Source organism: Mycteria americana, chromosome 13 (assembly GCF_035582795.1).
Source record: "Mycteria americana isolate JAX WOST 10 ecotype Jacksonville Zoo and Gardens chromosome 13, USCA_MyAme_1.0, whole genome shotgun sequence".
NCBI classification, from domain to species: Eukaryota; Metazoa; Chordata; class Aves; order Ciconiiformes; family Ciconiidae; genus Mycteria; species Mycteria americana.
In genome coordinates, this window is record NC_134377.1 from 3,556,258 (window position 1) to 3,581,153 (window position 24,896).

The window sequence follows — 24,896 nt, forward strand, 5'->3', positions numbered from 1 at the left end:
GACGGGAGCGGCGGGCGGGGGCGGGCGGGGACGGGCCGACACGCGGGACACGGACACGGGGGGGGGGACGGGACATTCAGCGACATGGCGACGCACAGCACAGGGACACCCCCGGCCCGCGTGTGAGTTGACACGGGGGGGCCATGCACGGCCCGGGGACCCCCCCCGTTGGAGCTGCCCCCGCCCCCCGCCCCCCCCCCCCCCCCCCGGAGCTTCGGACCCAGGATCGGGCCCTTCCCCTGCTCCCGGGAGCGCAGACCCGGCGGGGGCGGGTGGGGAAAACTGAGGCAGCCCTACCCCCCCCACCCGTGCAGGTCCCTCCCGTGGGGTGCCCCGGGGCAGGGATGCTCTCAAGAGAGGCCAGAAGCGGTACGGTTATAAACAGGGGGAATTTTATTTAAAAAAACCATCACAACCATTGACAGCGTTACAGTCCGTCGCCGCCGCGGGGCTCGCGCACAGCATGCTCGCGAGGAGGGGCGGGGGTGGGTTTCCTTAAACAACCGTTTTTAAAAGGGGGGGGACACAAAAAAAAAAAAACAAACAAAAAAAACAAAAAACAAACCCAAAAAAAGAAAAACCAAAGGCGGCAGGCTCCCGTTGAACTTGGTTTTAATGTTTCTCCACAAACGGTGAAAAATACTAAAGTACAGACGAGGAATAATCATAATGTTGCGGCCAACATTATAAATATTGAATTATAAATTTAAAACATTTTCTGGTTTAAAAAATAAATCTGGTAGTAAATGCAGCTCTGCGGGTCGCTCTCTAGTAGGGCCGCTCTCTGCGCTCCTGGCGGTGCTCGCCCCTGCGCGCGGAGGGAGAGGCCGGGTCAGTCGCGCCACCCAGGGTCCCTCCCCGGTGGGGAAGGGTCCTCGCCCCGCCCCCCACCCCCGACCGGGGCGGCGGGGGAAGGAGCGGGGTCCCGCTGACCGAGGTGCCCCCCCCCCCCCGCTCTCCCTACGTACTTGTCCATCTTTCCCGGTCCTCCGCGCCGGCCGCCTCGGCCTCCGCCTCCCATCTGTTCCATCAGGGGTCCCGGGGGGCCCCCGGGGCCGCCGCCTCCTCGCCGGCCGCCTCCTCCGTAGCCGCCTCGATCCATACCCCGGCCTCCTCTGAATCCGCCTCTGTCTCCACCGCGGCCACCTCTGAACATGCCACCGGGTCCCCCACGGTCCATGAGGCCACCTCCTCGCCCGCCTCGCATCCCCCCGGGGCCGCCTCTACCGCGGTCTCCGCCTGGGAGAGAGGAGAAGACTCTCAGAGCGCTCCGAGGGGAGAGCCGGCCCGCTCCGGCCGCCCCTCCGGCCTGTCCAACCCTGCCCCGGCGAACCCGGCGCATCCGGCTCCGGCACTAGAAACGGGAGAAGGTCCGGGAGCGGCTGGGAACCCCGAGGGCGACCGGCGCTGCCGGGGAGCGCGGCCAGCACGCCTCAGCCAGCTTCTCCTCGGAGCCGGGAGAGACGGGGCTCGCTCAGAGGGTGCCGCCTGACCGGGGGAAAGCGGTGCCTCGGGGAACCCAAGCGCTGGAGACGGAGACGGCCCCAGGGAAGAGCCTCGGCAGTTCAAGAAGAGCTGGGAAGCGTGGGAGGATCGGAGGGCAGAGCGGTCCCAAGCCTCCATTTCGCAGCTCGAGGAGGGATGAAGCCCCAGCGGCTCCCGGGGCTGGCGAGAGCCGCTCCCCGAGCGGCCCCCAACGGGCTTGGGGCAGCTCGCTGGAAACCCGGGTGCCTCCAGCCCCGCCGGGACCCCTACCACACACGTACCTGGAGGGGGGAAAGGGGGCGGAAGAAACCCTTCTGGTTTAGGAGCCTTGCACTGGTTGCACTCCGTTCTCCAGGCAAAGTTCTGGTTGCCGCATCCCCTGGGTAAAAACACCCGTTAGCAAAGACCGGGAAGGCGTTCCTGGCTAAACAACACTCGGCAGCGCTGCGTGGCCGTTGGCAGGAGAGCACGAGGAGAGGAGAGACAAAAGCTGGTCAGCGGGACCTGGAGCAGCCAGCCGGGCTGCTCGTTCAGGCACAGCGACGCCAGCCCTCCCTCCCCGCTCCGGACGGGAGAAAGGAACTTCCTCGGAAGGCCACGCAGGCTGTTTCAGGAAAGGCCCGTTTATCCCGGCCAGCACCTCGGACAAAAGGGCCCCCTTGGCGAGAGACGGCTGTTGTCACCAGGCGGGAGCGACCAGAGGTGCCAGGCTGACGTGGAGCCGCTGTGACGCGCGGAAGGCGCGGGCAGCACGGGATACTTACGGATTGGGACACTGCCAGTCGCCAGCTCGGTGCTGGACGCTCCCGCCGGAGGGGTTTCCCCTGGATCCCCGCGGTCCTCTCGAGGAGAAGCCGCCCCTGTCTCCACCTCTGCCTCCCATCCGGCCCATGGGGCCGCTCGGGCCGCCGGGCCCCCCCGGGCCGCCGGGCCCCCCCGGACCTGCAAGGAAGGCTCCGTGAATCCCAGGAGGCACCGGCCACGGCTGGGGGACAGGGCGCGGGGCGGCAGGCGCCGCGCCTCTGGCCGTGCCCTTTGGGGTCTGGGGGGCTGGACGCTACCTCCGCGGAGCGGGGGAGGCATTCCCCGCTGCTCCCGTGGGGGCATCCCGCCTCGCATGCTGTTCATCGGGCCCTTCTTCCGGGCAAGGGTAACTTTGAGCTTGCTGCCCTGGAAATCCTTCCCTAGGAGGAGCACAAGGGCAAGAGCGTCACTTGGTGCTGCCAGCGTCCACCGCTCGCCGGACCCTGGCATCACGCACGACTGCGCCCAGTCCTTAATCACACGGAAAATATTACCTGAGTGTCAAAGAGAGCAGAAGGGCAAAGTTCCACCCGTGGAACCGAGATAAACTCCCGCTACGGGAGGTAACGGGCGACAGAAGCCTGAGGCAACTGAGGACAACCACAACCCCAGCGCCACGCTTATCTGCTCCAGTTAAAACCAGGAACTTCTTAGGCAGAAGCCTGACCACCAAGAGCTGGCCTTAAGCATCTACGACCCTCCACGCTCCGAGGACAGACACGCTGACTCCAGTCGGACCAGAATTCAGTTCTGAAACGGAGCGCAAAGCGATTCCACCCCAACGCACAGCCCGCATACTCACCATCAAACCATTCGACAGCTGTTTTGGCGGTAGACGGGTCATCGTAAGATACCGTGGCGTCTCCTTTTGGTTTGCCGGTTTCTTTGTCGATGTAGAGGTTTATCATAGGCTGCCCAGTCCTCTTGTTCATCTAGCAGGACAGCAAAATGCCACCTCAAGTCACATCTCCCCGTAAGCTGGGTGGGGATTTACTCTCCTCTGTTCTGCTTTCGACTTGAGACACCCCAGCCTCATTTTGGCGGCTCCGTGGCAGAAGAAAGGGCCGCTCCGGCTTACCACGGGCGGCAGCTACCGCCCAGACAACCCAACAAACGAAGGAACCGGCCCAGAACAGTGCTGCCTGGCCCGACAGGCCTCTCCCGCGTGCACCTGGCAATGCGAGAACCGAGCTGCAGCCTCCCCACGTCCTCCTCCGCTCTCCCCACCACCCCCAGCCCTCAGGCTGCCACACGTCCCACCAGCAGCAGATCCAGAGGCACGCTTCCTCCAGGGCCGTAAGGCTCTAATCGTGTCGTTGAGGAACAAACCCCGCAAAGGTTCTTTGGGAAAGCTTGAGCTACAGGTCAACGCCAGGCTGTGGGCACATCCCACTGCCCAACCAGCCAGAGACCCGCCAGCTCCTGGAAACGAAGGGCTAAGTGGAGACGAGCAAAGCGAGGCAGGGAGGAGGTGGGCAGTCCCTTTCCCCCAGGCCCTGCCAGCTGGAGGCTGACCTTCTCACCTTGACAACACCGCACTGTTTGAAGAAGTCTGCCAGATCCTCCAGGGTCACATTATCATTGAGTCCCTGCACATACACTGAACTGTTGTCCGAGTCCTCATCTGGGTCCATAGGTGGGCCTAGGAGATAATTCACGGTGTCATTGCAGGGAGAGGAAAGGCAGCGATACAACATAACGGAGTACTTTTCACCACGTCATCCCCTCAGCCAGCTGCGGCTTCGCTCTCAATGAGCGTATTTACAAAGTGACCCGAAAACGCAGGCACCGAGAGCGGCGACGCTCCACCACCTCCTCCACGCGGGCAGGCAGGGCTGCGCTGCACCCGCTGCCGAGCGCCTGCCCAGACGCCGAGCCGGCCGGCCTCCCGCGGCTGCTTCTCCTGCCGCAGCCAGACACCCGCACCCACCCGGCGCGAGGAGAACCGCCTGGTTAAACCGCTTGGTTTAACCGCGGGAGACATCCGAGATGAGATGCGAGGAACACCTTCACGTCCTTTGGGCTCCCGCACACAGACATCAACCCCCCCTCGCTGCACCAGCCCCCCCTTTCCGCAGCAACGTGCCGATCCTGGAAGGCTGACGCATAACTTCCAGACACGCCTGTGCAGCAGGAAGGAAAGAGCTGCACGGCGACAGGCCAGGGGTGGCACAGCAGGAGGCTACTGGACCAGCGCATACAAGCTCCAGGCTAAGGCTGCCTGAAAAGGGCTTTCTGCCGAACCCAACGGCCGCAGAGCAGCTCCCCCGAAAGCCCCCCTAGCTCCCGCGGAGAAGGGTAAGCGTCTCACAGACACCTGCGGTTTTCCACCAGTCCAGCTGTTCTGATGAATCGGGAATCAAGAAATAAATGAAACGGCCAGAAAGAGACTGCAAATGGCAGAGCGTCCTCGCGCTCCGACCGAAGGGCACGCCGCGGGGCTGCATCTCCCGTGGCTCCAGCCCTCGTCCGGAGCAGGGGACGAGCACAGAAGTCTCAACGTCACGAGCTCGGGAGAGAGTCCGAGCCGTTATTGGCAATTACCTAAATCAAGGTCCGGTCCTTCTTCCATGTGTCCTGCCAGTCGGGAAAGAATCATAAGAAGCTGTGTTAGTGCACGCCTTGCAGGCTGAAGGACCGACACACACAACACTATCTACTTATAACCGCCGTTCGATGGCGCTGGTTAAACTCAAATTGACCTGCATTGCCAAAACATCGGCAATGCACCTTTTACTTGGTGATCGGTTTGCTATTTTTAGCAGCCTTTCAAACCATTAACCACTATTACACTTTTTTTTTTTTTTTAATGCTTTACCAGGCCAATCAGTTTTACGTTCATTAATAAAAAGTTACTTTACAAAAAATTTATTAAATCCAAACCATTTATTTTCCCCAAATTACAGAAGTGGTTGCTCAATTCTTCCAAGCTACCCTGTGTCCTGTGACCGCATACCCCTAGGCATCGCCGGCAGTACCCATTACAGTCTTGTTGCATATGTCATTTTAACCACTTAAACTAATAAAAATTATACTTTGTTCTAAAAACTGACTGCAATTTTTTTTTTTTTTTTTTTTTTTTTTTTAACACTATCCATTGTAATGCTCAAAAACTTACCACCAGGCTTATTGAAGCCACCTCGCTCTCCAGCGCTGCTGGGGGGATAAACGAAGAAATGAAGGCCTTTCCCTTTACAAAGCCAGTACCGCTCTGAGCCTCTGCGGCTCACTGGGAAGAAGGGCACTGGCTAAACATCTCCAAACAATGCATCTGTCTCTCTCTCTCTCATCTCGGCACTATGCCTTTCTTCAGGGCAGCTCGCTCAAATTTCCTTTACATATACGCAACCTCGCTTGTCTGGGTTTAGACACCACTTTGCTGTCGGTACCCTTGCGTTACTTGTACGGGTATTAGCAGTGCAATACTTGGCAAAAAATGTTTTCGAGCGTTATAAATTGGGCTTTTGCTTCAGAGAAATCGTGAGGTCGTTCACTGGTCAACTCCCTCCCCTCTGTGTGTACATAAAGGTGCACCCTCAGCCTCTCGCAGCACGAGAGCGAAACGAGCCCGCGGGTCCCTGACATTAACAGTTAAAAAGGTAGGAGACAACCATACGCGATACCTACAACACAGTTCAGATGACATTTCCGCTAAAAACCTCGGTATAAAGCCATACATTCAGGTCGCTACTGAATTTAACAAGTCTCTGTGGAGGGAGAACTTACAGAATACAGCGGGGGCTCGAAGGCCTGGGGTGCAGCTTTGTGGACACAGACCAGAACGGAAGATTTTGGCAGGCGCCAATGCAAACTCAGGGCCGCAGCTTTCGTCGAAAGCTTTGGCTGAAGCGTTCAGCTAAGAGTGCTGTCAAGTGCTGGTTAATTAGGAAAATGCCACCTGAAAAGGATTTTGACGTCTCTTGCTCTTTTTGGAGAGACAAAAAGCTGTTTGGAAGGAGACGAGCAGAGGAGGGAGAGCACCGCCTATTTTCTAGCAAGTATTGCACCTCTAATACTGGAAGAAAAAAAGTCGTCAATACACAGTTTCAAGCTGTTGCATGCAGCTTTGCCTCCTTTCGTTAAAGTACACACCATTTACGTAATGTCTCTCTTTTTAAACATATACGTTTACACTTTTTAACGTTACACAATTCTAAAGTAGTATACCTCCTCTGGTTTTATTACCAAACAACAAGTATGCAGTTACCAAAGTTACAGAAGGATTCCATTTATACAATGAATACATTTGGTTAAAAATATTCTATGTATATTTTTCCTCTCCATATGGACACCGTGTCTAGTCCCACTTTTCATTATGCTGCCGGCTGAGTACTGAGTACGGGTACTTTTTAAGTATTGAAGTGTATACAAGGCTCTCACTTTGTAACCTGTAGCATATAAATGCGACAAAGCATGTTAAAAAGTTTCCATGTTTAACAGCCAATGAAAATATAAAATAATTGAGTCAATGAAAAAGGGCACGTTAATAACATCGAGCTCCTTACCTGCCGGAGACACTGAAATCCATCACCACAGCATGATAAGAAGGGCCGAGTTCCCCTACCTGCCCCTTGGCGTTCATAGGAAGGCCGCCTTTTCTATGGACAGCAGAAAGTCTACGTCCATAAAGCAGGGGACCCTTTGCAATGGTCTACTCAGGTGGAAATCACTACGTACGCAATTTAAGCTCGGATTAGGGTGTGCGATCAGAGACAGATGACAAATCTTTGGCATGAGAAGCTCCGAAGGGGCTAGAAATTTTAAGATGTGATGATAGACATTTCAAGTGTCTACATCTACTTTAAACCATTAGAGATAAATACAGCATGGGTGAAATCTTTATGCAGAACCATGGAACTCTGTTCCACTCGAGCCAATTCAAGCCAGATGTGTTCCAACACAAGCCAGTCTTTTTCTTCTATTTCCGTACACCGGTAGTTGTATTTCTCCGATAAAGATTTCATGCCACTTCAATTCGTTTCGACAGAGCTATGCAGAATGGGACTATCGATTGCCAAACTCCGGTTGCCACCAGGTTGTAAAACACCTTCAGAAGTTGCCTATCGAGGAGAAGCTGCAATTCCGGCTGCCCTGCCAAGCACCAGGGCTAGCACTGTGCATCCCACGCCACACCTCCAGCGTGCACCTAGGGACACTCTGCATAGCTCTGAACGACGGTGTGAAGGGATGGAACACACACAAAGCTACATCTTCCTTCTCTTAGGAGCCTTTGGGATTAGTCCTCCTTCCTCGCCGCTATCAAAACAAGCATCACAGACAGGGAGACACGCTGCTGACCTGAAGGCACGGGTTTACCAAACCAGATTTTGCCATCAGTTAACACGGCCAAACGGATTTAGACCACCTGAAGGCTCCAAGGGGGAGCAGTCCTGGGAGCCGAGCCAGATCTCTTTACTTTCTCGGGGTCTTTCTTCACGCTCCAACCGAGCTCTAAGTGTTCTGGCCACTCAGAGTCACGGCTTCGACAGCAGCGATCTGCCCCAGCATACCCTTACAGACGTAGCTCCGTCTGCTACCGCTAAGGTGAAGAGGCTGACGGCACAACACGGGGCTGAGACGAGGCTTCTGCCTTGTACATACCTGAACTGTCAAGACCCCCACTACTGCGGCACAGGGAGTGACTCCTGGACCTGGCGGAAGGTTTGTGTGTGTTCGATCCGGAGTTACTGTTAAACCCCACAGAGGATTTCACCTCTGCGCGACCACGAAGGGAGCTGAAAGTTCCAGGTTTAGCAACACCCCTAATTCCCCCCGGGGCCCAACCAGCTGCAGGACAAAAAACAATAGATCCTGCTCCTATTTCCCCTAGGATAATATTTCCATGGATTAGAAGCAATGCTGCTACAGAGACGTTCTCCATGGAAGTACCGTTGGGAATGTCAACCTTTCAGTCCCTTCTTTCCATTTCAAATCCTATGGGTAAAACAGAATTAGATAAAAGGAGAAAAGGTTTGCTCTTACCCCATTCCACCGCGTCCTCCTCCCCGCCCACCTCTGCTCATGCCTCCGCGATCATATCCCCCTCTTCCCCTGCCCCGGTTATCAGGGCCGCTCATATTCCGGTTCTCTCCTGGGCCTGAAAAGCCTCCGGATTCCTGTCCGTATACGTTCATGCTGCTAGGATGGTCCTGACGGAATGAGCCTGAGGAAGTTTGTAACAAACACGTTAGGGAGCTGCAGACAAGAGTGGGTCAAAGCTGCCTGTCCCCCTTTTTAAGCCCTTTTACCTGCCTTCAGCACCACTCACTTGCTGCAGCGCTTACAGCAACAGCGTTAATTTAAGGAGAGATTGCACCGCTTCGCGTTTGCAGAGCCAAGTTTTACGTTAGGCCCTACCAGTACGGCTTCTGCAGAACACCTGGCCAAACAGAATTGCTTACGCCAAGCCTTGCCCACTCCAGCCACAAGGGCATTCTGTGCTTCTGTGTTTTTCAACCGTCCGTTCACCTTCGTCACGCTGAGGGGAGTATCGCGATTTGCCACGGTGCACCAGGCAAGCCATTTTTCAGTGAGAAAGGGCAAAACCCAGCTAGAGTATGCTCTCCCTTCAACACAGCTGCACGCTTTAGACCCACGGTAACGCCAAGCCTCCTTCAGAGACAGCCCACCCTGCAAGGGCAAGGGAGACCGACCCTCTCCTCCACAACCACGCAGCTCTGCTGAGCACACTCACTCTGTTGGCCGTAACTGCTGCTCTGCTGGCTGTACTGGCTTGGGGCCTGGCTGTAGGATCCCGTCTGGGGTGGGTAACTAGTCGGCGGCGGCTGCTGCCCGTAGCTGCTTTGCTGGCCATAGCTAGTCTGCTGTCCGTAGGTGCTCTGTTGCCCGTAGGTGCTCTGCTGGGAGTAAGTGCTCTGATCATAACTGCTTGGCTGTGTGGAGGAATAGCTGGAAGACAAAAGCATTGAAAAGATGAGCCAATTCACTGGCAATGTGCATTAGGCTGCAGAAGTGGCTCACACTAGAAGGTAATGCAATTATAAGCCATATGTACTGTTGTAAACGGTTTAAAAAGGTGAAGTCATCCTATGGAGGCTAGTCTGGTGGTAGGAGACAAAATAAACCTGGTAGACTGCTAAAAGCAAAATCCATGTGACCGTTCACAATTTATTCATACCTCTAGAAAGAGGCAGAAGTGCCAGGGCAAAAATCAGTGGCAATGCAAGTAACAGTCTCCCTTTCTGCCTTGGCACTGAAATATTTTCAGCTGATGGATAATAAAACAGTCCCCCCTCACGCATCTCAGGCTCTGAGAATTTCAAAACATACACTTTAGAAGTCAGCATCAGCATATCAAGGACACCCGAGGGGAAAAGGTGAGCCCCTTGTCAAAGCCGTGTGTAAGGAGGCAGCAAAAGGTCACTGTAACACACTCCGTATCTAGGAAATTTCTTAAAAACATTTGTCATCGTTACACCTTGCTACTGCAGGTACGTACGCAGAGACACTCACGCGCTCAATCACAGCCGCGTCTTCCCTACGACAAGAAGCACACCACCAAGAACCACGCCTCCCTCCTCCCAGGACACCAAACCTCCTCTTACATCTGTTTGTTTAAAATCCCTTGAGAAAAACCCTTTTGCCCAAGCTAACCTGAAAGCTCCCACGCCAGCCGCGTGAGGCTTAGCCTGCTGGGAGAGTTACCTGGTAGGAGGATAGGAGGGAGGCGCAGTGACCGGCTGCATAGGGTAGCTGGCAGGCACCTGAGGGTAGCTGTAGTTGCTCTGTCCATACCCTAGGCTGGGCTGGCTGTAGCCTGTCGTACTCGACTGCGGCTGGCTGGTCTCTGCTGGTTTGCTGCCATCCTGGGGTCTACGGAACAATATTGAACAAGAAGGAAGCATTGGTGCAAACCCCCACCTCTGGGAGCCGCGAAGGCGCTCAGATCCCCCGCAAGACAGAACGGCACTACCTGTTTCTTTGGGTAGCGTTACAAGCTGGCACCGCAGCGGTGTCAGTCGCTCTGGCAGCAGCTAACGTATGCTCATTAAACACTGAACGTTTTAGCACCTGCTGACTGGGTATTTGCACACTCCCCTGCCATCGGGAAAGGCCCGGGCAGCACCCTGAACAGAGAGCACAGAGTACTACAGCTTCTGTTCACCAGCTGTGTTACGAAACCAAAGGCGAGGGGTTTAGACTTTGGCTCTAGAATTGAGTCGCGGATGTGAAATGGCCAGGAAAGCGGTCAGCAGCGTTGCCCCTCCGCTCGAGCTGGTTTTGCACAACGCTTGGAAACGATTAGCTCAAAAGCAGCCAGAAACATTGCCAGTTAAATGCACCATTGTTTGGTTTAGAATCCAGTGCAAGCAGATATTGCCCCATACACGTTATCCGATGAAAGGGAAAGGATGTTGGGGGTTGGACTAGGTGACCTTTAAAGGTCCCTTCCAACCCGAACTGTTCTATTCTACGTTTACTATTAACTCTCAAGGCCTGAAAATAAGGAGAAGCCTTTGCATGTGACTCGCATGTCCCCTTCTTTTGTATTTGTCCCATGCTGTTTATAATCTCTAAGTGTTTATTGGAATGGAGCAGAAAGAGTTGAGCTACTTTTGTTGTACAAGCTGGGAAAAAAATATTTTAAATGATGTCAGGAGTCATACTTACAAGTGTAACCTGACAGATAGGGACAGAGCTGTGCCAAGCTCCACCTTTCCTTACTGGAGTGGTTGCTACAAACATCAGGTAAATGAATAAAGCAGTTTTTACTCACTACTAAACAAGTTTCCATTATGTATTCTGAATCTTTCATATCCTGAGCAAACAATTAAACTAAATATACTATTGACAGCGCCCAGACACAAGAGATGTAGAAAGGAAATTGTCTACAGCACGTGCATCCACTCCAGAAGCCACAGTACGTAGCAGTATCCTGCCTGATCCTGTGACTCAAGATCAGAGCAGACTGGTCCGTTTTCTGTTCAACATCGTGAGTCAGGAGCCCATTTTTGCGGCTTGGTTGCTCTCCTCATCTCCCAGTAACGGCGCTGACTCACCGTGCCGGAGCAGAACCTACTTACGCGGCTTCCCCCAGCCCTGAAACACAATGGGATCGGACGCGGCAAGAGCAAAGCTCAAGCGCAACAGGCAGAGAAGAGGTGTAAGCGAAACCAGCGGGCCCCAGTTCCGCTGGTGGTGTGCTGGGGCCCTTCCCAACAGCAGAGCAAACACAGCCTTAGGAGGCAGAGAGGAACCAGATGTTACCTTGCGGGAGCAGATGCTGCTGGCTGCTGCCCGTAGGCTGGGTAGGCGGGCTGGGTGCCGTAAGCGGACGGTGCTGCGTAGGAAGCCTGGGTGGTGGTAACCGTAGCGGTGTTAGTATCGTAGGCGGCTGTGCCGTACCCCTGGACGGGCTGACTGTACGCTGGGGGGGCAGTCGGGGTGGTATAACCTAGAACAGACGACAGCCTCATCAGATTAGTTTGGCGACCTTCACTTATAATGTTTCAGAGTATTGCGCTTCTGTTGACGATTTATCAGACCTCGGGTACAGCACCGATTTTACCCCTGCAAAAATATCAGAGATAACCCGAAAATGATGAATTAACCCATGCCGCCCCTTTGCCTTCATCAGAGAAACCCCCTGCCCTGGGAAGCCTCAGCCTACAGCCCCAGCTCTGCCCTCATCATCCAAAAACCCCGCTCCGAGGAGCTTTCTGGAAGCCACTCTTCAATCGGCATTCAAAGGCTGTTTGTTTACAGCTACTGAAGCTCACAGCTAATGTAATAAAGCGCACACAGGGCAAGCCGAGGCATGCAGCATCTTCTGAACACGGGAAGACTAAACAAAGCTCCTGCTGGCCCTAAAGTAAAAGAAATCCAATCGATTTAAGAAGTACGGTCCCATCCTTTCAGCTTTTTTGAAAAATAAAAGCACAAAATGGCTCCAGGCTGACTTGACAAGTCTTTTTGAGCCATTTATGAAGCCTTATTTTAAACCAGTAATTCTGGAAACAAAAGGGAAGCACTTTACATTTTCTTTAACTTAAGAGAAAGGTCAAAAAAGACACACGAGTTATCTCCTGATGTTTTATGTACCTTCACTTTTCTTAGAATTTCACTTTCTTTTAGGTAAAAAGCTTAGAGATCACACATTTATTTCTGAACAACTTTACAAGAATATCCGAGATCCCAAAACAGCTCCATTTAAATTAAGTCTTTCCAGCAGCCGTTGCTGTGTAATTTAGCCGACCATTTGGCTTGTCACAAAGGTGAGCCATAAACCCGGCATTAACACGGTGGCTTTTTAGAGTTAAGAACCTTGCGAGCAGGTTTTCAAATTATGAAACGGAGACTTACATGAAAAAAGATCAATTAAAAATTTTGTTAGCAAAAGCTGACTTACTAAAAATATAAAATATCGATTGCCAAAGAGCAGCCAACTGGTCTCAGTCTTATTGATGTGATCTTAATTGCATCAATTAAGATAACAGCTTCTCCATCGCTTCTTATTTTTAACAAACATAGGACACTTGTGACATACTCTTCCTTCTAATTATACAGCATTTTAGGCAAATTGTGCTGTAGCTTTTTATTTCAATTCCCGATTTGCAAAACAAATATACTCCTAGCAGAGTATAGCGTGCCCTCCCAAAGCACCGCAGTACTCCCACATCTCGCTGTCCCTGCTACAAGATCAGGACCCTTCCCAACGGCTCTCTGAATCAGCAAGTAAAGAGGAAGAGAAGCGAGAGGAGGAAGTTTGCACAGCACATTAGTTAAAAAAACAAACTTCAGCTTTTTGTCCCGGGTGACGCGCTTGAGTTTGCTGGTTAGCCTCATGATCCTGATGAAGGGGACACAAGCCTGTCCACTCTTCTCACCTGCGACAGCTAGCCTAAAAGCCCCTGCCCGCTCCCACAAGCCTCATTCCTCCTGCCGTGGGCCCCCCACGCTTGTCACGCTACCACCCTCCTGCTCAACGCCACAGGCTGGCTTCCACATCGCAGGGCTGCCGACCTGGAAACGTGAAAGAGAGAGAGTAAGCTCGTCTCCCACCAGGAAATAACGTGCACGAATCACTAGCAAATCAGTTTTCACGGTCATTATTCCTTTTTGCTGAGAAGTTCTCTGAAAAGCAAAGTCCTGTTCGGAGTGTGGCTGAGCAGGGTGAATGCGATGATGCCAAACAGGATAAAACGAGCATGATTTTTAGAACCTCGGACAAATTTATACAGTCCAAACACTTAAATGTCAGCCACCACAGCATTTCCATAGAGAGCACCAACACCAGAAGTTAAAGGAATCCTTATTTGAACTGGCCGAAGCCTGACCACTTACTAAAAAAGCCTGCTGTTTGCCTAAGTACAGTCTGCAGTAAGTGCCGCTGAAGCCACAGCCGTGCCCTAGGCTCAGACTCAGGCTCCTCAGACTCAGAGCCACAGGGTGGTCCTCCCACATCTGGGCCCCCTTTCTCGGTACTGTTACCGGCAGCACTAACCTCTCAAATCAAGTGAGCAAGCAGGTTTGCTAACACCTAGCTCTGCACAGTCAATAGAATAAAAGGAAGGAAAAAAAAAATCCTGAATGTTAATGCTTCAGCTCTAGATGGAGCATTTCCCTTGCGCAAGTGGGCTCAGCAGGAAGGGTTTGTACCAAAGAAAGAAAAGGCAGTGATTTAACATCCCACTGGCCTAAATTTTCATGTTAACAACTTGGTTTAGGTACTCAGAAAAACCTCAAGAGCTGTATTTTTGAGGGGGGCATTTACATTACATCACTTCTCTCTCCTCCCCCCACCAGTTAGTAAGATAAACGGCGAGTCTGCAAAACAGATACTGAAAGAAAAAGGTACCAGAAGAACTCTGAGAACCTGCTTAAGAAGTCGAGTTACGTGGCTCAGTTTCCTCTCAAAGTATCCAGGCCTGCAAGCGAAACCCTTATTGAAGTCTAGGAATTCTTCAGGCGGAGGGGAAGCTAGCAGGATTTGGTCCTGAGAGAACATCAACTGACAATACTGCATTCAAGGAGATTTATTCTGAAATAAGCAGGCTTCACGTCAGCTAGCAGCAGTTTTTGAAGGCCTCTCTCTGATGCAAGCAGTATTAAAAGCTACCCACGGGGTCTGCGTGCCCAAAGAGAGCCAACTCCTGTTTGGCATGCCTATCTTCTACCAGTGAGGGTCTGGAGAAGGGGACGCAGAGGCTACCCTCTCTCTGCTCTATTTTGCCATAACAGTATTGTGGCAGCCAAGACAGCTATGGGTGTGTCCATTTCAAGTTCTAAATACATTAGAAACTTAAAATATACATAACCCTAAATTTCACAGGTAAAAAGAGAAGTGGGGGCTGGCTGTCTTTAGAGAGTAATTCCCACTTAGCTGCTTAAAGGAGATTCATACTTGAACATTTGAAATGATGCCGTTGCCCCCAAACGACATTGTTCGAAAGCCAGTAACCCCAACAGATGCAGCTCTTTATTTACTCTTGTAATTCATGCTTATACACCGCAGTGATTACAGAGCAAACCACGACCACAGATCTGATGGTGCCCATTAATCCCCTAATCCAGTTGCTGTCTGGGGAGCTGGAGGGGAGCCCGCAGGCTCCTGAACCCCTCTTCTCTGTAACAAAGTGACAGAACAACTCCAAGACACCTTTTCCTGCAGCCATGGGGAGGGAAGAAGCGCAACCTGGGCGGTCACTCTCACCTCGGGTGGCCCAGGAGTCAGCGCAAGGCTGGATGGCAGAGTGCTTGGGATGGAAAGTCCCTGGGCAGGCTACGACAGCCCTCATCCGAGGCTCTGATGGTTCCTCAATGCAGAGGAACCATCTCTGCTGTTCCTGCAGAGTCCTGAGAGGGTGTATCTGCACAGGATTTGAATTTCTCTGACCACAATGGCATCTTACCCAAAAAAACAGGCTGTTAAGACAAAAAAAGGCACTTCGCTTTTAAGTAATTGCAGACATCCCTCTGCTACAAAAAGGCGATGCCTAGGAAAAATAAATTGAGATTCAACTGTAAAAACTGCACGTCCCTTAGGGCATAAAGATGTATGCCCCAGGCAACACCCCAGGCTTTATTTAGTATGAAAGGCAGAGACCGAGAGAGGGAGACAGGCTTTAAGCACTATCAGTCTCATTTGCACAGCTCTGGCTCCTCAAGAGGAGGCAGGTGTAAGAAGAATAAACACAAGCTGGCACTCTGCCTGGAGAATAACATCAACAGTCTTGCCACAGACCAACGCTACGCAGATTGAGGCAAATCACACGTAAAGGTCTGATAAGATCTTTTGTTTGACCACTTCTTGAGGGGGTTTTTTGGATTAAAAGAAAAAGAAGATTTTTGCCTAAAAAAAAGAAGCTGTGCAGAAAAGGCGACTAATATTATTATTCCTCCAGCAAATATACTCTTAAGGGACAATTAAAAACATGAACAGTGCAGCTTCCTGTGACCCCTGCAGGACTGGAGTCCATAGTAAGGATTAAGGGACTCAAACATTTCTAAGAAAGGAATTTTGGAAGTCCACAAATCCTTTTTGCTGCCGATTTATGTCCATATACTTTTAAATGAAAGGAAAAAAATCTGTAGATAACCCGCAGTGACACCGGCTAAAGGGTACTGCCTCTCATTCTGCAGGACACGCGCTAACTGCCAGGCAGAAATTTTCCTCATCAGTGTAAACATGGTCAATATTTTAAAAGCCGTACAACTGGACAGACTACAGGATGACATTTTCTGTCCGCCTCTTCCTTGGGAAGCATTCCCCAAAGGCTTCTGTGGCCAGACACCCCACTGCCTGTCTGTCCTGGTATTCCCTTGCTTTGGGAAATATTTAAGAAAGCTCCCACTCTAACAGACATTTATAATGTCCCTCATAGCAAAGGATGAATCTGCAGAAAATGGCACCCAAGGCCATTGGAGGAAAATCCATTTTCTTTCTCAAAGTCTCCTGAATATTCAGTCCAAATATACCAGAACTGAAAGACGCCTCAATAGTTTCTTTCAGACATTAAGACACTCGTACGTACAAAACTCCAGCTCAAAGAGCACACGTTGGAATAGTTTACAGCGTGTTAATGAACACGTGACGGATGCGTCTGCACTGGAAATCCAAAGACAACATGGAACATGCAACGGTGGTGGTCAGGACGTCTGGACATGTCTAACCGTGCTGTTTACCCTTTAGGAAACGGCAGGACAGTGGGGTTAGATTCACCCGAAATGTCTCGGCATGGCTGTCATTAGTGCTCAGGAAGTTTTATCCATGAAGTACGCCACTCGGAGACTTTAGAGACGTGGAGGTGACAAACAGCATCGCAGCCTAGCAAATTCTTACTGTCATTGTGTGCGCGCGCTCTGATGCTGGACGTTTTTAGCACTAAAACCGAGTGACACCTAAAGGGTTAACACCACAAGTTTAGACAGGATGAGACAGCATTTTCCATGCAAGAGTGAGCAGGATAGTCAAACCTGTACTGGTCCCTTCTACTGTGGGAAGCACAAGACAAAAAGTAGAGGGTACACTATCAGAACAGGCATACATCACTTCCACTGATTTGATTTTCAGGCAACCGAAGCGCTGAGGACACCGGTTCTCAAGAGCAGCCAGAGTACACGCTCCCAGGGAGCGCTGCCACGCAGCTCGTGTTTGCTTTGCTCTAAGCCCAGCACACTCTGCAGCCATGCCTAGCTCCACAGCATGAACCAGCACCCAAAACGTTCCCTGAAAAATTAAACGGGCATGTTTATTTACTCCTTCTCAGCCTGCCCGCATCTTCGCATCGTTTTAAACTGCCCTTTGCTCAAGGCAGGCTCTTGAGGAAGGAAGCCCTTTCCACATCGGAGCTGCCCAGAGGAATTCAGTATGGTTTGGGCCGGAGGCCCCCAATGCAGACTTGAGCCCAACTCTCTCCCCAGGGTAAGTCAAGCCTTGCAGGCACGGGGGCTCTTACCGGTAGGAGGCTGCCCGTAGGACGTTGCATACGCAGTCTGCCCGTACGTCGCAGTCGTCTGGGGCTGTGTGTAGCTGACGTCAGTGGGCTGTCCATAGGTTCCGTAACTCTGTTGCCCATACGTCTGCTCCAAAGACAATACAAATTTAATTCATGAACAGAAGTGACTCACAGGCGTTGCAGAGATACACACAGACTGTTTCAGTGATGTACACAGACTGGGGGATCTGTGTTACCTGATGTACTGAAAGCAATCAGAGCCAAGCCAAGGCTACTGTGAAAGTTTGGGCACTACTGCGAATTTCAGTTCAGTTCTGTAATGAAGTTACAAAAGCAGTTTTTCAACGCCAGGACCGGAGGGGCAGCCTCTTACATTTTCACAACACACCTCTGCTCTACACAAAGCAAAACACGAAAGCATCCAGCTCCTCATAATTGCCTGGGCACCCATCAATACTTACAGGTACCTCCCGAGGGCTAACCTGAAACACAGGGAGTGGGACTACTCAGAGGGCAGAACTGCACCAAGTAAAATAAGTCGGTTACTTCAGCACAAAACTGCTTTAGTGTTCACCAGAAGAAACCTATTTAAGGTTTCAATGAAGTTATTCTGAATAGCCTTCATGTCCACCAGCCAATAGTTTGAAAAATAGATGTTATCTAGGCATTCAAGGACGGGATCAGCAGAAGCTTGCCACCCAAGGGCTTGCCGTCACCAAACTACCCTGGTTACAGCTACTCTTGCATGCAGCGAGAGATCTGCTCTCAACTCGCACCTTCCCTGGAGCTCATTTTCAAGTCTAGACTACCACTAAAGGACTGCTTCTGCCTATCGTCTGGCTCAATCCTGAAGACAGCACCGCAGAGCATCTCCTCAGCCGCGGCGATCCGATCGGCAGCGCAGCATGGCTGGATCAGCGCAGAGCTGCTGGCGCTGCAGTTTTACCAGCTGAAGAGCTACCTCAGCCCCGTGCCACGGACCAGCCGGCTCAAACTTCAGGCATCAGCCAACTTCCAACAACTTTGTGCGGCCAGCAGTTTGGTTTAGGATAAAACTCTAGTTACAGCTCAAGAACCGACATGAAGACAGCCTGAACATCCAAATTCTCAAAGGGATTTACTGACTCCTGTGGGAGCCTGGAACTTAAATGCCTTTTGGGATCTAAGACTGTGCTTCGTGAACCAGCCTCCCTGAACTCAAGCCACAGATCTTAACCAAGAGTAGAAAAGCCTTGACCAGATTATGTCACTGTCTGTGGAAGCTCACTACACCAAGAGGCAGGAAACGCTGCAAACCTCCCATGGCTACTTGCCTACAGCTGAGTTTAGGTGGTTAGTTGTTTTAGTCTCACACTAGAGGATGTTGTTGAGGCCTTCTTTCTTACACTTGTCCTTCCGTGTAACCTGCACGTTGGGCAGCAGTTCTTGCAATTGCCCTGTCTCAAAATATTTATTAAAAATAAAAGTTACCGTCACCTTCATTTAAGCTGACCCAAATGCCAAGACTGAACCTGTGCTCCTCCTGTAACAGTGACATTTTTCACAAAGGGCCTTCTTACCCTGCCGCAGGAACAAGCGAGTGTGGTATTCACACAGCCTCGCCTGCCTTGGAGTGGCTAGCGCAGGCAGCAGCAGGCAGCGTGGCTCAGGCAGCTTGAGCAGGCACAGGAAGGTAGCTCCTGCTCAGCCCTGCAGCACCAAAGCCAAGCTGTTGCCACAACCAGAATTAACCGATGCAGAGCTGCTCACTAACGCTCCAACATGACAATGTGGTGGCTTTTATCTTCGTAATACAGACATACTCCTGGGTGGCAGGATTTTCCCTTTAAAAACCTCTCTGGAGACGCAGGGGAAAATTAACCTACGCTACTTTTTGAGGACAAAAGTTTACTTTTGAAAACATACTCGGAGTGTGTATACAAATGTGTTTTTAGTAACTTGTATTCTAATGATTAAAAATAAGCATGGTTGAATTCATCTCTTAAAGATCATCATCATTTTGCAGTCTAGCCAACTGAGAGTACTAACAGCTTTAGCAACAATACCTGCATGAAAAAAATCTACTCCCTCCTCCTGCTTTGACCAACTGCTGCAATCTCACAAATGGCAATTTCCTCCCCCCCCAACCCCCCTTTTTTTTTAGGTTTTTCTCTCCTACACCGCTGAGTAAAACACCCACCAACATGGTGCTGTCAAACGTACACTGGGAATTAGGCTTTTATAACCCTCTCAACAACAACCACCTTAGGCTCGGATATATTAACAAAGAAGGGGACCGTTGAGGCTCCTTCTTGACGTTGAGGTAGTTTTCACTTTAAGAAAGCAGTTTGGGCTGTGTGGGAAGCTACAAGACCACTTTTAATGACAGATTTTGATGTTGCTGCTCAGCCTTTTTCGTGGCTGGCAGAGCCCCATGTAGTTTACTGGAAGACATGTGATTCAGCAGCAATTATAAAACCGTCCCGTGTTTTACCTGGGTGGTCTGTGCATATCCTTGAGCTGGCTGAGGTGCATACGCGCTGTAGCTGTAAAATGAATGTAAAGACATTTATAATGCATCCCCGTATTTCTGACTTGCGCAAAACGTATCACAAGACAATTTTCACATATCCAAATGATTTCTGCTGAAATACAAAATCTAAAAGCTAAAGGAAAACCATAGGATTTACAAACGTATCTGACTTAAGACTAAACCACAATTATTATTTACTTCTATTACATCTTTTTAAAACAGAGAGGATAAGACCATAATGCTACTTACCCCTGCTGAGCTGCAGCTTGGCTATAGGTACTATAATCTACAAGAAAAGAAAAAAAAAAAAAGGAAAAAATGTTGGCAAAGGCTTAACAAAATTAACAGTGTAAGAGCACAGCAGCTGGAATTTCCTCCTGCAGCTTGAAAGAACTGCTATAAACCGCTGGAAATCCAATTTCAAAAGAGTGTAAGGTAAATGCACTTTTTCAGTCTTTTCGAAGGAAACAAAACCTCTCTTCCCTTCATTGTTACTGCTGTTTGCAGCAGCAACTTTGATCTCAAATGACCCTACTTTCATTTAACTGCCACCTTGGATGACACCCAAGGGGGCTGGCAGGAGGGTGTTTTGTTTAGGAACAAAAGAAACACTGGGGCTGACACTTACAAACCCCCCACCCTGGTTTCCAAGGGCCAGGTTGCAAGCTCTTGGGTCTCTAGAAACCACCACACTTCACTCTGTCTATTTAACTTTCAGGGACACAAATGGCTGGAAAGTTCTAACACTTGTCCCCTAGCAGGGTTTGAGATGGGCAGCTAGCAGTAATTCCTTCCTCAAAGCCCTGATCCACAGCAATACCCTGATTTAGAGGAGAATTGAAATCCTGAAAATCCAAGCAGAAAAGTCTACGCTGAACTGGTTTGCCAGCAAGAATGGAAAATGTGTCCACATGGCAATTACAAGGCTATATTTGAAATGATTACAGCTCCTAAATGTACGCTTTCCCTCAAAGTCACCAAGCAACTCCAGTTCCCATCCAAACTCCTAGAGCGAACGACGAATTCCATCGCTCAGACCAGACCTTGCCAGCCAGACTCCAGCTCTCCCAGGACCACAAAAGTCCCGAGGACGGAGATCAGGAATGAGTCCAGACCTTGCTCGCATCTGCCGCTCGGGCCACGGCATCTGACTGAGCTGGAGGCAGAAGCTGGACGCTAGTAGAGCTTTTCTCAGGCAGAGCCAGGTAGTCCCGTGCGGGAAGAGGTTTCGGTGTTTCTATCGCGATCGCACCTGGGGGTACGCTGATCTCAGTTAGAAAACTAACTGATGAATTTGAGGAACCCGGCTGACAACTTCCTACAGCCTTCAGTTATCCCTAGGTGGTAAGGACTGCTTTACCACCTTCATCACTTTGTTCACAACCGAAGGTGACGGAGCACCAGGAATCATTTTGAAAATACTCTTTTCATACACCAGAACCTCCTGTTTCTTGAGGCCACGGATTCATCCCTAGGAAAGCTTTCCTCTCCTCCTCCTAACCCCTCTACGTGAGCTTACGGCTTTTCCTCCTTTGCACTTCCCTCTGCTGATGCGGGAGCTCAGACCCTGGAGTGCGTGTTGATGGACAAGGAAAGGAAGTGCCATGACTCTGGCAGTGATTTTTGACAGATATTAATTACTTCAACCTTGCGTCAGAGCGCAGGAATCAGTGCGAGTACACAAGGAAGATGATCGAAGTATCACGCACAATAAAAAGACGCTGAACTGCTATCCAAAGGCTGCCACACTCCTGAGACGCACCGCACAAGTTGTTAAACTACTCTGGCACCACTCCTGCTTTCCTTACAGGTTGTCATGTCTCACAGTGAAAAATCTAGCTTGTTAAATTCAGGGTTGCTGCTCTTTTTTTTTTTTTTTTTCGGTCTACATGTGGCTCTAAGCTCTGCTAAATCCTGAGTGTTAAAAACCATTAACACCCATTTCCCCTCATCCATCTTCCCTCTCCCACCGCCTCCTTGTACCAGCACCCCTCCATCCTCCCCTACACCTTGCCGTACACCCTCTCCCACCCCTGCCTCCTCTTTTCCAAGCCTGTTCACCCTCCAGCCACTGAACCCCCCACACTCCTCATTTAATTCTCCTTTTCTGCACCCCGTTGGGTTACCACTGTCCCTCAGGCTGTTAAAAAACGGCCAGGCTGCTGAGCACGGACCCCCCCAACCTTCATCCCTTACTGGTAGACCCCAGCAACCCACCACCCTCCCGAAGAGCTGCCGGGGCCTTGAGCTACACACTCGGCCTTCAGTTAAACACCCGCCACACGTCCCTTCCACAGCCTTCCCCCAGTCCTACCGAGACACAACATTTTCCCCTTTGTATGATTTAAATCCAGGTGTTGAATTTGCAATTTGTCTCTGGTAATCCCTCTCTTCTAATTTGCTCAAATTTAGATTAATGCAAAACGTTTAAAAAATATTACAGTTCATTTCGTTAAAACCATCTCCGAGCCTTTATTTCCAGTGGGAAATTAATCTTCATCCTTCTATTTCACGAGGCTCAAGAGCACAATAGCACAGCCGAAAATAGCAGCTCCCACGGAAGAACGTTTCCATGTATTAAGCGGAAAGACAGCTGTATTTTTAAACCCCATTTTGACAATTCCATTGGCACATGTTTCTTTAGTAACTTTTTTTTCCCTCAAAACCTCTCCAAGGTGATATTAATCATATTCCCTCACACTCCATGGCTCGGGACATTTTCCTCTGCGGAGAGGTCCGACCGGCGGCCGTTGGGCTTTAAGGCTGCTGTTGCCGTAGTTGGTAAGTCTCAATTTTGACCTATTCGCATCCAGTTGGAGCCCCCGTGTAAAAGCACGTTTCCTGCTGTGATGCTTCACTGGTTTTATTCAAAGAAATTACATTCGCACCAGAAACCTTCCTGAACAGCCAGCAGAAAGGCCGAAGGCATGGAGGAAGCCTTCAGTAAGGACAGTGATCTCCTGAAAGAACATAGCCCAAACAGCCTTCTGGGGCTGGAGCAGCAAGGATCCGCTAGTGTAAACAGCCCTTTCACAAACACCCCGCAGCGACGATCCGGGCACGGCAACGCCCGGGAGGCACCGCGGGTCCCGGCCACCGCGGGGACAGCGCTGCTGGGGCAGACGGGCTGGGTGGGGGCCAGGACGGCCACGCAGCCCGCAGCCCAGCCGGGAGGGAGCCCGCCCCCACGGCGCGGGGGGCCCGGGCCCAGCGCCTCGTCCCGCCGTGACAGGGCCGCGGCCCGGCCCGCAGGCGCTCCCCCCCGCCCCGCTCCCCTCAGCCCGGGCGGCCCCGGGGCGCCGCCGGTGGCCCCAGCCCCAGGCTCAGCCCGTGCTGACGGGCGCCGGTGCAAGTGGCCGGTCCGGCTTCAGCCGCTCCCGCCGAGGCGGCCCCCGCGGAGGCCCCGGGCCGGCCCGACCCCCCCGGCCCCGCTCACCCGTCGACGCCATTTTCTCGCCTTCCTCCTCCGCGCTCCCAACGTCCGGCCGCCGCCGCCGCCCCGTACTGCGCATGCGCTGCCCGGCCCCGGCAGACCGTACCACAGTGGCGGCGGGGGGCACCCGCGGGCGGCCGCGCCCCGAGGGCTCGCCTCGCCCCGCTCCGCCGCCCTCCCGGCGGCTCTCGCCCTCCGCCAAGAACGGGGACCGCCCCGCGCCGCGGCGGCCGCCGCTCGGGAGGGCAGTTCTCCCGCGGCGCTGGGCGCTCCCCCCCGCCGGGCTGCAGGATGGTACGGCCCGCAGCCTTTAGGGACCGTCGCGCAAGAGCCGTTCGGGCCGGGAGGCGGAGCGGGGGACGCGGGGGGCGGGGCTCGGGGCTCGGGGCTGCGGCGGCGTGATGTCATCGCCGGGCGTCACGCGGCAGCGAGCGGCGCCGCCGGGCCGTGCGCGACGTCGCTCCTGACGTCACATACCAGCAAGTGGCGCCACGCGCTGCACGTGCCGTCGGTGGCCGACGGCACGCGATGTGCCATGGTGTAGCATCATCGCCTGACATCACGCTCCAGCAGGTGACACCACGGACTGTGCGTGACGTCACCAGCTGCCACACATCACGTGCTAGCAAGTGACACTGCAGGCCAAGCCGGGTGTTGTGTGGGATCCCGCACCGTGCCTGGCATTACACACTACCCACGTAACGTCACGATGTGAGAGTGACGGCGTGACATCACGTGTGACATCACGTGTGACGTCCCCCCACCACGCTGCTGTCGCTGGTGTCCCATGAGGCCACGGATGGGGATGCAGGCGCAGGGCAGGGACAGCCCCGGCTGCCGCAACACCCCCGGGGGTGCCCCTTCCCCCCCAGCACCCTGCCCGGCCTGCCCGCTCCTGCCTGCTGCTGCCCGCTCCTGCCTGCTGCTGCCTGCTGCTGCCTGCTTCTGCCCGCTCCTGCCCGCTCCTGCCTGCTCCTGCCTGCTCCTGCCCACTCCTGCCCGCTCCTGCCTGCTGCTGCCCGCTCCTGCCTGCTGCTGCCTGCTGCTGCCCGCTCCTGCCTGCTGCTGCCTGCTGCTGCCTGCTCCTGCCTGCAGGCCCTGCTGCCCTGCCCGTGGGCACCCGGCCTCCTGCACCCCAGTGGGTGCTGGGGGGCTGTGGCGTGTCCTGCAACGCCTGCGTGGCATGGGTGGGTGTCCCAGGGGTGGCATAGTGTGGGTGGGTGTCCCGTGGGTGGGTGTCCCACGGGTGGCATGACGTGGGTGGGTGTCCCAAGAGCGGTGTGGCATAGGTGGGTGTCCCGTGGATTGCCTGACATGGGTGGGCATCCCGGGGGTGGTGTGGCACGGGCGGGTGTCCCACGGGTGGCATGGCGTGGGATGGGTGTCCCGGGGGTGGCGTGACACGGGTGGGTATCTCGGGTGGAATGGTGCGGGTGGGTGTCCCACGGGTGGCACGGCACAGCCGTGCGTCCCCTGGGTGCCCCTGCAGGTCACCGCAGCCCATCTCCCCGTGGCCCCCTCCCACCCCACCGGCAGCCCCAGGGACGCCCCGTGGGACCCCGCCGCCACCCCCAGGCCACCCGCTGTGGGCAGAAGGGACCCGCTCCAGCCGCCCACGGCCCCATGGCAGCGCCCAGCCGCACCCACGGGTGCCCGCTTCACCCGAGGGGGTCCCCGGGGCGCCGAGGGATGCCGCAGGACACGCGTTCAGGAGGCGTTTAATGACCTCGAGGGTCCCAAAGCA

At 52.9% G+C, this 24,896-nt stretch overlaps 1 protein-coding gene across 3 annotated transcripts; it reads right to left on the minus strand.

Moving 5' to 3' along the window:
• Positions 1 to 370: 370 nt before the first annotated feature.
• Positions 371 to 23,260, minus strand: EWSR1 (EWS RNA binding protein 1). 3 transcript variants are annotated; one of them, XM_075516512.1, is made up of 17 exons: positions 23,156 to 23,260; positions 19,969 to 20,005; positions 19,681 to 19,732; positions 17,208 to 17,331; positions 11,518 to 11,704; positions 9,955 to 10,122; positions 8,984 to 9,198; positions 8,272 to 8,452; positions 5,408 to 5,442; positions 4,834 to 4,866; positions 3,813 to 3,931; positions 3,092 to 3,221; positions 2,547 to 2,669; positions 2,250 to 2,427; positions 1,767 to 1,864; positions 969 to 1,239; positions 371 to 808 (listed from the first exon to the last, which is right to left on the minus strand). In XM_075516512.1, exons 1-17 carry the CDS (start codon positions 23,229 to 23,231, stop codon positions 769 to 771), a joined length of 2,067 nt encoding a protein of 688 aa, XP_075372627.1. In that variant the 5' UTR covers positions 23,232 to 23,260; the 3' UTR covers positions 371 to 768. The 3 variants fall into 3 exon arrangements, with proteins under 3 accessions (XP_075372627.1, XP_075372626.1, XP_075372628.1); XM_075516511.1 differs by having other exon boundaries at positions 5,408 to 5,445; XM_075516513.1 differs by lacking the exons at positions 371 to 808; positions 969 to 1,239; positions 1,767 to 1,864; ... (3 more) ...; positions 3,813 to 3,931; positions 4,834 to 4,866 and having other exon boundaries at positions 5,409 to 6,677.
• Positions 23,261 to 24,896: the final 1,636 nt, after the last annotated feature.